General features: G+C 40.0%; 1 protein-coding gene across 1 annotated transcript in view; it reads left to right on the top strand.

Annotated features, from left to right (window-relative positions):
- Positions 1-17,375, top strand: part of cfap46 (cilia and flagella associated protein 46) — a 237,577-nt gene that overhangs the window by 114,469 nt on the left and 105,733 nt on the right. Inside the window, exons 34-37 of the mRNA XM_087999267.1 lie at positions 747-861; positions 6,073-6,225; positions 7,558-7,758; positions 11,799-11,905. Of these exons, the coding sequence (XP_087855393.1) occupies positions 747-861; positions 6,073-6,225; positions 7,558-7,758; positions 11,799-11,905 (576 nt within the window). The remainder of the gene's footprint in view (positions 1-746; positions 862-6,072; positions 6,226-7,557; positions 7,759-11,798; positions 11,906-17,375) is intronic.

The raw sequence follows: 17,375 nt of genomic DNA, 5'->3' as shown, positions 1-17,375 counted from the left end.
TTTGGTCCATTGCCTGTATCATTGATGGTAAATATATGCCAAACATTGCCTATTACAAGAACCTTAGCCTCAGGATGTGCTGATTAATTGGCAAGCAATAATAACATCTTGCAGTTTACATCAAGCCCAACTAATGTGTAATAAGTGTGCGCCTATGGAATGAAGTGCTTATGAAGTCCCAATGAATTTCTCTGCTTATTCCATGCTATCTTGTTACCTTAAGAATGCACAGGAAATATTCTTACCCCCTGAAACATGCTGGGCACTGGCTTTTTTGAATACACAACTGCTTGTGTCTCCCAATCATATTAGCACAACCAAACACGGTTCGCCTAACTTTTCTGTCATTTACACCTGTTAGTTACATCAGCTATTGTTAAGCTTCTCCTTGGTAAGTAATGCCAAATTAGTGATGTTTTATCGGCATTATAGATTTGTTAACTGAAAGATTTTCATCAGTAATTAACTTAAAACAATAATAACATAAAGCATAACTCAGTGCTCTGCTATGCCAGCGCAGCTATTCCTTTAATAAACTGTACGTTTTTTCACTCACTTATTTGCAATTAAAATTCTTGCATTGCCCATTTGTTTTAAAAGGTTCTGATTTTGGACATCACCAATCTTTAGCCAACTGTGAGGCACTGTACCATATTATTAGTGGTTGTAAATAACCATGTTTACTTGTGACTAGTTTAAATCTTGTATAGTAAAAATGCTTAATGTGAATGTCCATGTTTCTTAAGATGTCGGCAAGAAGTCGCTCATTTGAAAGATCGCCGATTACACATTACAAAAGAAAAGCAATTAATTGAAACTGAAAACCTAGGCGAAACACTAAAAGGTTCAAACAAAGAACTGGTGAGCCATGACTTTCAAAGCAAATATTTATCACTTTTGTGATTTGCTATCTTTTGTTGTGATAGTTGTAAATGCAGTGATGGATACGCTTGAAGAACACAGATTCACCAGACTGATTCCTGGCATGAAGTGGTTGTCTTATGAAGAACACCTGAGCAATTTAGGCCTAATTTCATGAGAGTCTCGAAGAATGAGGGGTGATCTTATTGCAACATAGAAGATTCTGACAGGACTTGAAAGGGTGGCTTCCACTAGCGCAGGAATCTTGAATCAGGAGACATACTTACAGAATTCATTTTAAAACTGCAATGCAAAGCAATTTCTTCTCCCAGAGGGTACTGAATGACATTTCAGAAAAAAAACGCTGGGTGATGCTGTGAATTTTTTTCGGAAAATAAGAAACAAGAACTGGAGAAGGCTGTTTGGCCCTTTGAGCATGCTCCCCATTCAACAAAATGTGATTGGTCTTCTACTTCAATCCCTTTTTCCACACTGCCTCTTACCTCACAAAAAATATATCCAACTTGTTCTTGTATATACTCACTGACTGAGCACCCATAGCCATCTAGGATAGAGGATTCCAACGATTCACATCTTGTTGAATGAAGACATTTATTTTCATCTCAATGTGAAATGGAAGATCTCTTATCCTGAGAATGTGACCCCATGTTCTAGATTCCCCAGCTAGGGGAAGCATTTTCTCAGCTGCTACCACATCAAGTCTGTTACAGATTTTATATTTTCAAATTTGATCATCTCTCATTCATCTAAACTCAAGGTACTAGGCTTAGTCTAAGCCTAGTCAATCTCTCCTCAAAGGAATTGCTCCTCATACCAATAACCAGTTTAATAAAACTTACTTGCCCCAGAGGCAGAGCAACAATGTCCTTAAGGACAACAAAACCAAGCTTTTACTTTTTTTTGTTAACTGGCAAATTGTATTTTTGTAACCATGTCCAAAGACAGCCAGGTCTTCATGGATGGTTATGTTCTTAGATTTGTCACATATGCTCATATTTCATGGGGGTCTATCAACTATGAAATAAACCCAAGTTAGGAACCAACACACTCTGCACGGTATTAATGACATCATTATACACAGACTTTTAGTCGTAGTAGTTTGAGATGCCAAGTATACCAACATTATATAAATGCTTAAGGTTCCAGTCTGAGATGTTTTGCTATTGGAAGATTTGTCTCTGGAACAAAATTCCAAATAGTTTATCTACCTGAACTTCCCATGTGTGGTGTAGTCTGCAGATTTCTTATTGGACTTATCAACCATTTCAGGACCAGCCAACCATAGTAGAATCAAATCATCCTCACTCCAAAGGGATTATTTTACAGAAGAGTGGGATTAACAACAATAGATTCAGAATTTGCCCATAGCGGTGACATCACATCATGTCTCAAAGATCCTTGGTTCATTCTTTGGTGATACTTCATCCTGAATCATTGATGTTTTCTACCAGTGCTGTTTGCCTTTGCCTTCCTTTCTGAGGTGTTAGGTAAGGAGGCAGATCCCCATGTAGAACAGGTATCAAACCTGCATTACTGATATTATTTTAAACCACACATTTTCACTCTGAGTCAACCAGACTTTGGACAGTTCTTCTGTAGTTAACTGAATAATTACCCAGGAAATATCAGACAGAAAAAACCCAGTGTAACTTGAGGGCAAGTCCAAAATGGACACTGCAACCAATCACAATGACACAAGTGACTGTATCCTGATTGCAGCCCTCCCTCCCCGATCCCCAAACTACCTCTCCCCAAAAAACTGACAATCTGCACAGACCCAACTGGCACCTCAGCCACCTGCCCTCCCATCCACCTGACACCTGACTCACCTACCACTTCCCACCTGTCACTGCTCCCATCTACCATTCCACCCAATGCCACATCTCAATGGTCTCACACTCTACCCAGTTCCTCACACAGCTGGCAAGTGTAACCCACTCATGTACCCACTCTCCCTGTTAATGCATTCACCAATTAGCATTCAGACTGCACCTTTAAACATACCACATGGCAGCTAGTGCCATGAAAGTGTGTGTATTGAGTCTTGCCCCCACTTTACTCCACTACCTCAGAGCTCTCCAAGGAATGCCATGCTCGGCATGTTGAAAAATTCATTCACAGGATGAGGATGTCACTGGCTAGACCAGGATTTATTGCCCAATCCTAATTGCCCAGAGGGTAGTTGAGAGTCAATCACATTGCTGCAGGTAGGAATCACATGTTGGCCAGACCAGGTAAGGATGTCAGTTTCCTTCCCTAAAGAATATTAGCGAATCAGATAATGGTTTTATGGTCATCATTAGACTCTTAATTCCTTTTTGTTTAATTGAATTCAAATTGCTCCATTTGCCATGGCAGGATTTGAACCTGGATCTTCACAACATTTCTGGATCTCTGGATTAACTATCCAATGCCAATGCCACTAGGTCATCACCTTCCCGGTAAAGCCTGAGTGCAAACCCAGCAAGAAATATGCTGCAGGGTTGAGTTGGGGAGAAGTTTGTATGGAGTGGCCATCTGAGTTGGGAAAATATGAATTCTGATTTTAATATTTATGCTATTTACATTAGTCTCAGTATCATCTCTTCACACAGATCATTCAGGGTTCTAGGAACAGGCACAAGGCTACAATACCTATATTTGTGGTTTATACATGTATCACACAAGGCTCCATTCACAGCACAGAACCTCATCAAATTGGTCCAATGTTTTTAAACGAGTGAAGTAAATTAAAATCAGATGTAGTATTCTCTTTCACTTGCTGTACTAAAAAGGAAGGCACTCTTAGTCCATCTTTATTTGACATAGACTGACAGCACAAATATTAACAGGGTGCTTCGTAGAGAAAAATGATTTAAAGTCTAAAGATCTGTTCAGTCTTTGAAACACTCGCCACTATGGATAGAACTCATTGGGCTTATAATTACACTTATGAGTCTTTGAAATTCTTATGAATTGTCAAAATAAACAAATGTCCATTCAAATTCCCCTTGAAAAATGGATTTTTCGAATTAAGTTTGGATAGTAGTATCAAATGGGAAAATGATCTTATTGCTAGACTATTAATCCAATGAGAGAAAGTGAGGGCTGCAGATGCTGGAGATCAGAGCTGAAAATGTGTTGCTGGAAAAGCGCAGCAGGTCAGGCAGCATCCAAGGAACAGGAGAATCAACGTTTCGGGCATAAGCCCTTCTTCAGGAATGAGGAAAGTGTGTCCAGCAGGCTAAGATAAAAGGTAGGGAGGAGGGACTTGGGGGAGGGGCTTTGGAAATGCGATAGGTGGAGGGAGGTCAAGGTGAGGGTGATAGGCCAGATGGCCTCCTTCTTCAAGGACCGCAGTACAACCCAGATGGCCTCCTTCTTCAAGGACCGCAATTTCCCGCCAGACGTAGTCGACAATGCCCTCCACCGCATCTCTTGCACTTCCTGCTCCTCCGCCCTTAAGCCCCGCCCCTCCAACTGCCACCAGGACAGAACCCCACTGGTCCTCACCTACCACCCCACCAACCTCCATGTACAACGTATCATCCGCCGTCATTTCCGCCACCTCCAAACAGACCCCACCACCAGTGATATATTTCCCTCCCCTCCCCTATCAGCATTCCGAAAAGACCACTCCCTCCGTGACTCCCTCGTCAGGTCCAACTCAACCTCCACTCCCGGCACCTTCCCCTGCAACCGCAAGAAATGCAAAACTTGAGCCCACACCTCCCCCCTTACTTCCCTCCAAGGCCCCAAGGGACACTTCCATATCCGCCACAAATTCACCTGCACCTCCACACACATCATCTATTGCATCCACTGCACCCGATGTGGCGTCCTCTATATTGGGGAGACAGGCCGCCTACTTGCGGAACGTTTCAGAGAACACCTCTGGGACACCCGGACCAACCAACCAACCACCCCATAGCCCAACACTTTAACTCCCCCTCCCACTCCACCAAGGACATGCAGGTCCTTGGACTCCTCCATTGCCAGACCATGGCAACACGATGGTTGGAGGAAGAGCGCCTCATCTTCCGCCTGGGAACCCTCCAACCACAAGGGATGAACTCAGACTTCTCCAGTTTCCTCATTTCCCCTCCCCCCACCTTGTCTCAGTCAAATCCCTCGAACTCAGCACCACCTTCCTAACCTCCAATCATCTTCCTGACCTCTCCGCCCCCACCCCACTCCGGCCTATCACCCTCACCTTGACCTCCCTCCACCTATCGCATTTCCAAAGCCCCTCCCCCAAGTCCCACCTCCCTACCTTTTATCTTAGCCTGCTGGACATACTTTCCTCATTCCTGAAGAAGGGCTTATGCCCGAAACGTCGATTCTCCTGTTCCTTGCATGCTGCCTGACATGCTGCGCTTTTCCAGCAACACATTTTCAGTATTAATCCAATGAACCAGGTAATGCTCTGGAGACTGGGTTTGAATCTCACCATGGCAGACAGTGGAATTTGAAATCAAAAGAAATCAGCAACTGAGAGTCTAATGATGACCATGAATCCATTGTTGATTGTCAGAAAAACCCATCTGGTTCACTGATGTCCATTAGGGAAGGAAACTGATATTCTTACCAGGTCTGGCCTACATGTGACTCCAAACCCACAGCAACGTGATTGACTCTTAACTGCCCTTTGTGACGGACAATAAATTTGTGCCAGCCAGTGATGCCCTCATCCCGTGAAGGAATAAAAGAAAAATCTGCCATCTTCACGTGCCTGACCTACATGTGACTCCAAAGCTGCCCAGACAGTGATGCTCACATCCCACAAGTGAAAAAAAAGTAACATAGGCATTCAATAAACTTGAAATAAACGTCATTCTCAGAAGCTCATAAACTCATTAAACAAAGTTCAAAATCCCCATCACAGCTGAGTAAACAACCTCTTCTGGAGTGAATCCATTAGTAAGGCTAAGAGCTTGGGCAACGACTTTTAATGGGGTTTAATTTCAAAATGCTGTTAACTGAAGCCAAACACATAAAAGCTTTGTAGCAGACATGATAGTTGGCCAACATGTTCATTTTTGAAGTCTTATAACTGATGAGCCAGAGGTGATGGTGTTGACTCAGCCTTCTACTGTCTTTACATGAATGGTGTGTGTGTGTGATTTGTAACATTGAGAAAAGGCCCAATTTCCATGAAATGGATAAAAAAATCCAACCCTATATATAATTCTTTTGTAATTTTTAAAATAGAAGATGCATATTACATCTCCAGTGATGCATCGCAAGAAATTAAGTGGAGTTTCTGTGGTGGATGTGTGGATCAGTAAAGCAGAAGTCTTGCTGCAGCTTGCATTTTACCAGCCTGCCAGAACTCTGTTAGCAGAGGCTCACATGGTTGCAAAGGTTAGTTTACTGTCAAAATAAACAAATGTCCATTCAAATTCCATGTCCATCCATGGATGATTTTGCAATGCTATTAATGATTTTTGAAAGAAAGTAAAGGTCATTAAATAAATAGCTGTTACCTGTCAAAGTGTAAATAAACTTTGGAGTTATTAATGCATATATTTATTCCCTAAGCACAAAATAGACATTTTCATAATTTTGCAGCTGAAATTCTTAAAGGTTCGCATAAAAATGGTAGACAAATTTGGTGGGAATTTGAATTCCCATAAAGTGCCTGTCTTGTATTATCCTGCCACTTTGGATTTTACAGGAGTGTGTTCAGAGGCGAGTGCAAATCCACCAACCAGTCATCTCGTTAGCAGCTTGGAGGAATCACCCCTACTCCTCCTGACCTGTAATAAATTATGTAAAGTCTTTCAGCTCATGGATTCAGTTCCTCCGCTTCTTACTGAGTTTCCCTAAGGGTTGGGAAATCTAGCTACTACAGTAAAAATTAGAATGATTGAAAGTGAAGGCTTATGCACTTTGTGGTAATATTTAATTGACCAAACAGCTGCCTTGGTGTCCTAACCTTCATTCCATTGCATTAATAACCAGACGTGGGTGACTTCCAGTTGTGTTAGATTTGTTTTTCAGATTTCTGATATTTCTGCACAATCCTAACCCCAAACTCATTGGAGGATAAAAGGTAAAGTTCATCCCTGTTATTTTATGATTTGATGATTACACTATTCTATGACATGCAGTCATGGCAATCTGGACTATTTCTGTTAAGCCTGATGTGAAATTGAGGAATATGACCTGAGCTTTGCATTAGTCCACTGGAATCAGGAGGAAATGACTGATCACAGATAAAGGCCTTGCTGATCTGAGCTGACTTCAACCCATGGCAGTCATGAGATCTTGACTGTAGAGTCTTTCTGTTACACCTGCAAACTAGTGTGCTTGTCTCAATGCTTTATGCTTCTTTTACAAGCAAAACCAAGATTTTACCATGTATCATTTATTTTGTCTGCTTTGTGATAATTCATTTACATCTGTATAGGATAACTTGTTTGAAGCAGAGTAAGTGTGATTTTATTTTAAACTGCATTGGTCAGTTTAAAATTTCCAGCTCTATTTTGTATCACTGTAATACTCCCATCATAGTTTAACTGTGCTGAATCACTTAACCCAATTCCAAATATCCAAGTTTATATTTCATGAATACATAAGACATCCAATTTATATACATTGAAATTTCCAGGCACTTGTTCATTTAATTCTAGTTTAACTGTTAGCATTCCTGGTGAAACTTCCCAAAACTTGCTCTTTTTTTTGCTTTATTAGGAGTTTGGAGACAAGGACAATTTGGCAAAGGTCCTATACCTTCTAGCTGTTCTAGCTAATTGTGAAAAAAACCACGGTCAGGCTAAATTGCTCTTGAAAGAAGCCGAAAATATTGGAGGAAATGAATATTTCTGGTATGACGCAATTATCTGTCTAATATGCGCAATTCAGGGAGAAAATCATGAGGATTCAAAGGAACAGGTGAGAAACTAATGGCTATTCCATTCTGAACAATGTAATTTCTGTAACAAATTAAATGAACCCGTTCAAAGAAGAGAGACTCATGTTAATTCTTGATGAGAAAGGAAACAAAAGGTTATCAAGGATAGATAGTGTGTATTTCAAGCATGTTCTGTTTTTATTCCTTCCAGGAATAGGTCAATGATCCTAAACTCTCCCACGTCTCTATTCACTTTTTCAGGATTTGTCTTAATTTTTCTTCATATCAAACTTGAACATCTCTTGTCTGCTATCCTAGCCTAAATTAACCCAGGCTTGATATTCCCCAATTATTGACTTATTTTCATGGAAAATCAATCAATGTAGTTAGTCAGTTAAGTATTCTTCACAGTAATAAATCAATTGGACTTCAAGTCTACAATTATTCCTTCATCAGTGTACTGCACTTCTTTAGTGCGTTGGTAGTTATTTGGTTCTAATATCACATGCTGGCTAAGGAAACAAAGGCTCTGATCTTGATTTGGAGAATTTATCGGGCAGCCAGTAAATTTCATTGTTTGTCTCATGCTTATGTGACAAAGTCCAAACAACTTTTATCATTGAACATTATTCAAATTTGACACATAAACCACTATCTTGAGTCTCAACATTCACCATTTTCCTATGCTTCTGAAGGCCAATCTGTACCAATCCAAGAGGTGATGGCTTTTCACTGAAATATTGTAGGAAGTTTTTCTTTGTACAGTCTGTTGAAAAAATGAGGAACAAGGACAAACAAAAAAGTTTCTATGAGCCGTTGCCATGCACTACTGCATTTTGCAGTGTAAAACCTATCGGACAATATCACTTCTGACATTTTGAAGTTGATCTGTCATGACTGTTCCATAACGATGACACAATTGGTTTTTTTTTGTTCATTCACGGGATGTGAGCGTCACTGGCTAGGCATTTATTGTCTATCCCAGAGGGCAGTTAAGAATCAACCACATTGCTGTGCATCTAGAATCATATGTAGGCCAAATCAGGTAAGGATGACAATTTCTGCCCCTAAAGGACATTAGTGGACCAGATGGGGTTTTTCAACAATCAACAATGATTTAATAGTTAATATTAGACTCTGAATTCCAGATTTTGTTTCATTGAATTCAAGTTCTACCAAGTCCACACAACATTGTCTTGGTCTCTGGATTAATAGTTTAGTGATAATATTACTAGACCATCCCTTCCTCCTGAGGGGCAGTAAAATCTCTTTACAATTCCTGTAGATCAAGCTCTCAGTGCTGTTTGGTAAATTAACTGTATCTTCAGCATACCTGAATTGGCATTAACCAGTACTGTAATCACATTTATGGTTTCCTTCTTCCTTGGAATTAGGACTCTTGATCCATTGCAACAGGTGCATTAATTTATAAATACTTACACAATCAAAAGTTTATCACATTCAAAAAAAAAATGGATCATATGTTAGTTTAGCCAAGGAAACCATTGAGTCAGTTCTGCTCTGATGCAACTGTATCAGTTCCAGTACATCTAGATATTTCACCTTGATTATGCTACCATCTCACTAGAACTTTAATTGAACAGAAGATGGCCTACTATTTCCAGAAGCCATTCAATAAGGTGCCATATGAAAAGTTATTACGCAAGATAGGAGCTCACAGTTTTGGGAGTAATGCATTAGCATGGATTCAGAGTTAACACACAGAGAACAGAGAGTCGGGATTTAATGGCTCTTATTCAGGTTGGAAAAGATGTAACTACTGGAATACCACAAAGATTGATCCTAAGGCCTCAATTTATTTGCTATCTATGTTGATGACTTGAAGAAGAGTGTAATGTATCCAAAATTGCTGATGATACAAAATAGGTGGGAAGACACATTGTCATGAGGACATAATGAATCTGCAATGGGATATTGCTAGGCTGAGTGAGTGGGCAAAAGTTTGGCAAATGGAGTTTAATGTAAGCAAGTGAGGCCATGCACATTGGTAGGAAGAATCAAAAGACAGACAGTTACTAAATGGAGAAAGAAACTCAAAAAAAAAGTACAGCACAAGATGGATCTGGTTGTTCGTGTGCATAAAACAAAATATTAGCATGTGTGGACAGTCAGGAGTTAAGAAGTCAAATGGATTTTAGACATTTATCAGTTGGAGGTTAGAGTTTAACAATAGATAGATCTTGTTACAATTGCACAGGATATTGATGAGGCTGCAACTGGAGTTCTGTGTACAGTTTTGGTCAAATTTAAGAAAGGATTTACTGTTATTGAAGCTCATTAAAGTATATTCACTAAGTTAATTCCTGGAATGATAGGTTGGCTTATTAGAATCACCTAAACACATTAAACCCTTATATATTCAAGTTTAGATTAATGAGAGGTGATCTTATTGAAACATACACAATTCTGAGGGGGCTGGACAGGGTCGATGTTAAGAAAATGTTTCCACCAGTGGAGAAATTTCAAACTAGATCATTTAGTTACAGAATAAGGGGACATTCATTGCTCAAACAGAGATGCAAAGCAAATTCTTCTCTTGGAGAGTATTGAATGTCTGGAACTCTGTACCCCAGTGAGTCGTGAAGGCTAGATCACCAGAATATGCAAAGTGAAAGTTGATACATTTTGAAATTCTAGGAAGTTGAGGGCTAGACTAGATCTTCTGTGATCTTATAGAATGGCAGGTCAGACTTGTTGTGGGGTGGGGGGAGAGATATCGTACTTGTGCTCCTATTTAGAGTTTTGTATATTGAAGTCACTAGATTTCAGAGTACCAGGGAAATACATGGGGATGTGGGTACATATCCTCTCATGGCTGCTAATGGTGTTTGTATTCAATTAATGAACACATCTGGAAATGAAAGCTAGCCTCAGTAATGTATCCGTAAAGCTATAATTGATTTCAAAAATCAAAAACCTGATTCACTAATGTATTAGGTGTGACAATATTTGGACCACATGTCTGTGGGCATCGAGCCTGAGAAATCCTATTCAGTGAACTAAGGTTTCTTCACATTCTTGTACACTTTGTGGTATACCATTTATTTTGTACCAAAAAGTATTGATGTTTCTTTCAGATGTTGCAGTTAGGATGCATTACATTGGAAGGCGAATCAAGCTCGTAACCCTGTCCAAATGTGTTCACATTTACAGCAACCACCTCTCTGTAACGTTAACAAGTTTCTGCTTTTACAAACATAATCATGTTTATGTCTTTTTGTGTAGCTAAATGGCTTGTGTCTCCTCTGTGTCTATGCAGTTCTAAATTAATCTTACATTCAATACACTATATCTTAACCCTTAAAAACTTGAGCTAGCTTCACTCTATACCAGTCTTCCAAACTGCTAGAAACTATATACCCTTCAACTATATATCCTATATATCTATCTAGTTGTCTAATTGAACTCTGTCAACATGGAACCTGTGTAGCTTGTTTAAATATTTTCTGTTTATCAATCATATCGCCATGTTAATTTTAGGCAAATACTGCCTCAACACACTACCTTGGAGCATTTTTGTTTACTTTTTAAAACATTCGACAAAGCCAGACATGAAGGTCTGTCCAACCTCAAGTTTTTTTAGTTTTTGTTCATGGGATGTATGTGTTGCTGGCTCACACTGCATTTATTGCCCAGGTAGCAGCTAAGAGTTAACACATTGATGTGGATCTGGAGTTGTATGTAGGTCAGACCAGGTAAGGATGACAGATTTTCTTCTCTCACAGACATTAGTGAATCAGATGGGATCTTTAACAACAATTAACAGTATTACATAGTCACTGTTAAGTTAATGCTTTTATTCCAGATATTTTTTATCATTGAATTCAAATTTCACCATTTTCCATGGTGTGTTTCAAATCCATGTTCCAAGAACATTGGCTGAGGTTCTGGATTATTGGTGCAGTGACACCACCACTTTGTCACTACCTTCAAGAATAAAAGTGAAAGTGTTATTTCAAGAGTATGCTGCACAAATGACATAAAATTGTACATTTTAAAAAATTATTGTTTATGATGTTTTGGTTACATGTATAAAAAACTTGTATTACTATATTTTCAGGTTTGCAGCATCTTAAAGCAGGGCATTGAAAAATTACAGTCTGTTTTGGAAGAAAAACCTCATCGACATGCAGTTCTTAAATTTATGATTACTTCAATGGAAGCCAAGTAAGTTCTGTGGAATAGTAAGGCAGTGTTGGAGAATTTCTGTGATTTGAAGAGAATTATTCTAGCTGTTGTTATGACTGGTGAAGAAGGATGAAATGACTCCCTTGATTATTCCACTGCTCATTTGAGTAGTAGGTTTTTATCATGGATTTAAAGGAGGTGACTTTTGGCATCTCTGTCCCATTATTTATGTTTTGAGGCTGTGAATAATTTACACTGACAGGTTTCCTTAGGTGAATTGATGAACAAGACCTGCAAGTTTTCTGAAATTATCTTTTGTTTTCCCTGAGCTCAGAAGGTCTGGGTACAACACCATTCATACAGTCACACACATTTGTCTGCATACACACAACTATCGATCTCGGTGCAAAAGGCAAAGCTTACAAGGAGATGATAATCCCAGAAGGTTAAAATGAGAGACTATACCGTTAGCATTTCCTAGATTGCTTTTGGAGTAGTAAGTTCAAGTTGTGATTGTTGTCTTAGGTATTCTCCTGGATACAGTTATTCATGGGACATATTCATGCTGGCTGGCACTGCATTTATTGCCCAGATGGCATCTAAGAGTTAACACATTGATGTGAATCTGGAGTGGTATGACCAGAATGGCAGAATTTCTTCTGTCAAGGACATTCGTAAGCCAGATGGAAACCAGATGCACAGCAGATTTCAATGTTTAGGAAGATCTTACTTCATAATTAGATTTCAGGCAGACTTGATCACATTTGCAGAGCTAAAATGAGAGAGAGAGAAAGAGAGAGAGAGCTTCTGGACAGCACTCTTGGGTAGTGTCTCTCCCATTTGGAAAAAGGCCCTTGCTCATTGGTACATTCCAGTTTGACAATGAATTCATATTCACGGCAGATATTGCTTCAAAACAGTTACATTTTGATGTCTTATCTCAAAAACATTTGAAAACTTTCAGGATGGTGTGAAACAAAAGAGATGTGATGTTTCACATTCTTCACGATTTTGATCTTCTGTTTCATATCCCATCTGGTGGGATACAAAATTGTGGACTTTAGAGTAGGTCAGTCTCTGTTTAAAAAGAAAACACAGGTATTTGGGTCTCAGTATTTTGTGTGAAATTCAACTTGGAAAAGAATGATATCTTCGAGACAAAATTGAAAAAAACATACCTTTGTATCACCATAGGAGAGCACAATATTACTGAGGTTTATGCTGTGGATTGTCCATTTTTAGTTGGACCCATTTCTATCAATTCTATAATCTTAGAAAATTCTTCAAATTAGTTAAGTAAATTCTATGAATACAAAACCTTGCTGGATTTTGTGTTCAATGTTACTATGCATATAGTTCTTGATCTTCTGGTTTCTAGATAGCTGCAGATCAGACCTAGCCTGAAAGATGCAGCTTGGGGTCTTGTAGTGTGCTGCCCAGTGTGGCAGGGTTGTGGCTAACACTACAAAATATATCCTCCAGTCACTCGACCCAATTCCAGTGGACATCTAACACCACTGTCCCCCTTCTCCATGTACACCCTCCCCTGTCAGCCTATCCCCTCACTGACCTGGCACCTTGAACCCTTAGTCAACTTGCCTCTTAATCTTTCATCAATGACGCATGAGCTGTCAAATACTTACCACCCTACCCCTCTCCCATACACCTGCCCCTCTACACTCATTTCCCCATACTGAAGTCCTCTAAAGAACTCTTAATTACTCACATGCCACATGTATACCTACATGTATACCCACCTGCTACCTACAATCTCACCCACCTGCCACCCAAACCCCTCCCCCACCTGGCAGGCTACCCTTTTATCTGCCCGAAGCCCCATTCCCTTCACCATCTCGTGTTCCAATCTACTCCCATCTCCAATTTCTCTAAATAACTGCGGAAAAGACTTTGGGACCTTAAGTATTTTACTATCTAGAACACAGTAGTTACTGCTGTACAAAAAGGGATGTATCTTGGCCTCCAAATGTGATCCTGCAATGAGTGGATCGTAAGCCAATTTCCTACAATGGAAACATCATTACAGGTCAGATTATGAAGTCAGGCTGTGAAAATCATTGATGGGTAAATGGGCAATCTTAAATAGGATTACTGGCGGTTAGATCTGTTCCAACAGTAATTGGAAGATTTGAGCAATAATCTTCAGTGTCTTAGGATGTCCATTAAGATTGTAGATGGCTTGCTTCCACTCCACGGTGTCCTGAAATGGACGATACGTGGCAGAAAAATTAAATATTGGATGCATGTGCACTTTCTCTGCTGTCAGGATTTTGCATCTGCCTCTGTTCTCCTAACAAAGTTCTCGATATACTCAGTGTCTTCCCAACTAAACCCTCTTCTGGTTGGTCAAGTCAGGGACTCCCAGGGGATGTTTGACCTTGTCAGGGCTGCTTTGTGGACATCTCTAAACCTTGGATCTATACTAAAGATTGCCTAGCAAAATCCTGTTAACTAAACTTGTTTTGTCAGTGCACACCTTGGTGGGGCAACTGTAGTAGATGCTTCCAAGGAGAAGCAAGTTCTTTCTATCTATCTATGTATCTATTTATCTGTCTGTCTGTCTTCCTATGTCTGTCTGTCTACCTATCTGTCTACCTGTCTGTCTGTCTCATCTCTGTCATCTCTATATAATCTGTTTTATCTACTCTGCCTCTCTATGTCTCATTCAGTAAAAAATAACACTTAAAAGAAATCCAGCTGTAAAAATATTTCAGCAAATATCTTCTTTTTTGGAAATTATAGGAAGTTCCAGAAATCAGTATCTCTGATCTCATTATAAATTCTGAAAGCAAAATAGTTCATTCAATCCAAAGACTAAGGTCTGACTGATTTTTCAACAAAACTGAGGATCTCCCAAGACACTTCTGCCAACAGCAACTTGATCTACTTGAGAGGGAACTGAAGGAACTCAAGTCAGAATTGTACATCATGGAAATAGACCCTTCGGTTCAACTCGTCCACACAAACCAGATATCATAAACTGGTCTAATTCCAATTGCCAGCATTTGGTGCGAATCTCTCTCAGCCCTTCCTATTCATATACCCATCCAAATGCCTTTTAAATGTTATTGTATCAGCCTCCACCACTTCTCCTGGCAGCTCATTCCATACAAGTATCACCCTCTGCTTGAAAAGGTGGCATTACCAATGTCCTGTACAGTTGCAACATGAACTCCCAGCTCCTATTTGCGTACCAAATGCTGCCTTCACTATCCTGTCTTCCTGTAATAGTACCTTCAAGGAACTATGAACCTGCACTCCGATGTCTCTTTGTTCAGCTACACCCTCTAGGACCTTACCATTAAGTGTATAAATCCTGCACTGAATTGCCTTTCCAAAATGCTTCACTTCATACTTATCTAAATTAAACTCCCTCTGCCACTCCTTGGTCCCTCGGCCCATCTAATCAAGGTCCCGTTATACTCTGAGGTAACCTTCTTCACTGTCCACTACATCATCGATTTTGGAGTCACTTGTGAACTTACTAACCATTCTCGTATGTTCACATCCAAATCATTTATATAAAGGACAAAAAGCAGTGGACCCAGCGGCACTGATTTTTGCAGCATACCACTGGTCACAGGCTTCCAGTCTGAAAAACAACTCTCCACCACCACCCTCTGTCTCCTATCTTCAAGCCAATTCTGTATTCAAATAGACAGCTCTCTCTGGATTCCATATGATCTAACCCCGTCTACCATGCGAAATCTTGTCGAATGCCTTGCTGAAGTCCAATAGACAACATCCACTGCTCTACCTTCATAAATCTTCTTTGCCACTTCTTCAAAAACTCAAATTAGTGAGACATGATTTTCCACGCACAAAGCCATGTTGACTATCCGTAATCAGTCCTTGCCTTTCCAAATACATATAAATCCTGTCCCTCAGAATCCCATGCAAAAACGTATCCACTACTGATGTCAGGCTCACCAGTCTATAGATCCCTGGCTTTTCCTTACCACCTTTCTGAAAAAATGGCACTACATTAGCTACCCTCCAGTCTTTCAGCACTTCACCTGCAGCTATTGATGAGATAAATATCTCAGCAAGGGGCTCAGCAATCACTTCCTTACCACATGGTTCTAGGATACACTTGACCAGGTCATGGGGATTTAACTACCTTTACATGTTTTAAGATGTCCAGCACATCATCCTCTACTTTTCAAGATATCACTATTTATTTCTTCAAGTTCTCCAGCTTCCATAATGTTCTCCACAATAAATACTGACACAAAATACTCATTTAGTATCTCATCCACTCATAGATGACCTTGTTGCTCTTTAAGGAGCCCGATTCTCTCTCTAGTTGCTCTTTTGCCCTTAATGTAGAATCTCTTTGGATTCTCCTTAACCCTATTTGCTAAAGTTTTCTCATGTTCCCTTTTTGCCTTTCCGATTTGCCTCTTGAGTGTTCTCCTACTACCCTTATACTCCTCAAGGGATTCACTTGATCCTATTTGTCTATACCTACTAAATGCCTCTTTCTTTTTCTTGACCGGAACCTCAGTTTCTTCAGCATTTCCTAAACCTACCAGCCTTGCTGTTTGCACTAACAGAAACATACTCCCTCTGGACTCTCACTATCTCATTTTTAAGGCCTCCCACTTTCCAAACATCTGTTTCCCTGCGAATAGCCTCTTCCAAACAACTTTTGAAAGTTCTCCCCTAATACTGTCAACATTGGCCTTACTCCATAAGAATATAAGCCATAGGAGCAGAAATTAGGCCATTCAGCCCATCGGGTCTTTTCTGCCATTCAATCATGGTTGATAAGTTCTCAACTCCATTCTCCCACTTTCTCCCTGTAACCCTTGATCCACTTGACAATCAAGAACCTATCTATCTCAGTCTTGAATATACTCAATGACCTGGCCTTCACAGCCTTCTGTGGCAATGAGTTCCATAGATTCACCACTGTCTGGCTGAAGAAGTTTCTCATTATCTCCATTCTAAAAGGCCTTCCTTTTACTCCAAGGCTGTGCCTAGTCTCTCCTACCAATGGAAACATCTTCCCAACATCCACTCTGTCCAGGTCATTCAGTATTCTGAATGTTAGATCCCCCCTTGTCATTCTAAACTCCATCAAATATAGATCCAGAGTCCTCAAACATTCGTCATATGTTAAGTTTTTCATTCCTGGGCCATTCTCATGAACCTCCTCTGAACACGTTCCAGGGCCAATACATCCTTCCTGAGATATGGGGCCCAAAACTGCATACAATACTCCAAATGTGGTCTGACCAGAGCCTTGTAGAGCCTCAGAAGTACATTCCTGCTTTTATATTCAAGTCCTCTCAAAACAAATGCCATCACTGCATTTGCCTTCCTAACTGCTGATTCAACCTGCAAGTTTTATCTTGAGAAAACCCTAGACTAGAACTTCCAAGTCCCTTTGCACTCAAGAGTTCTGAATCTTCTCCCCGTTTAGAAATGTCTGTATTCTTCCTACCAAAATGCATGACCTCACACTTTCCCATGTTGTACTCCATCT

Source organism: Chiloscyllium plagiosum, unplaced genomic scaffold, assembly GCF_037043375.1.
Source record: "Chiloscyllium plagiosum isolate Xiang-an unplaced genomic scaffold, Cpla_swu_hap1 HiC_scaffold_22, whole genome shotgun sequence".
In the NCBI taxonomy this organism is placed as follows: domain Eukaryota; kingdom Metazoa; phylum Chordata; class Chondrichthyes; order Orectolobiformes; family Hemiscylliidae; genus Chiloscyllium; species Chiloscyllium plagiosum.
Note: the sequence above shows the minus strand (reverse complement) of the source record. Positions and strands in the feature narration are given on the sequence as shown.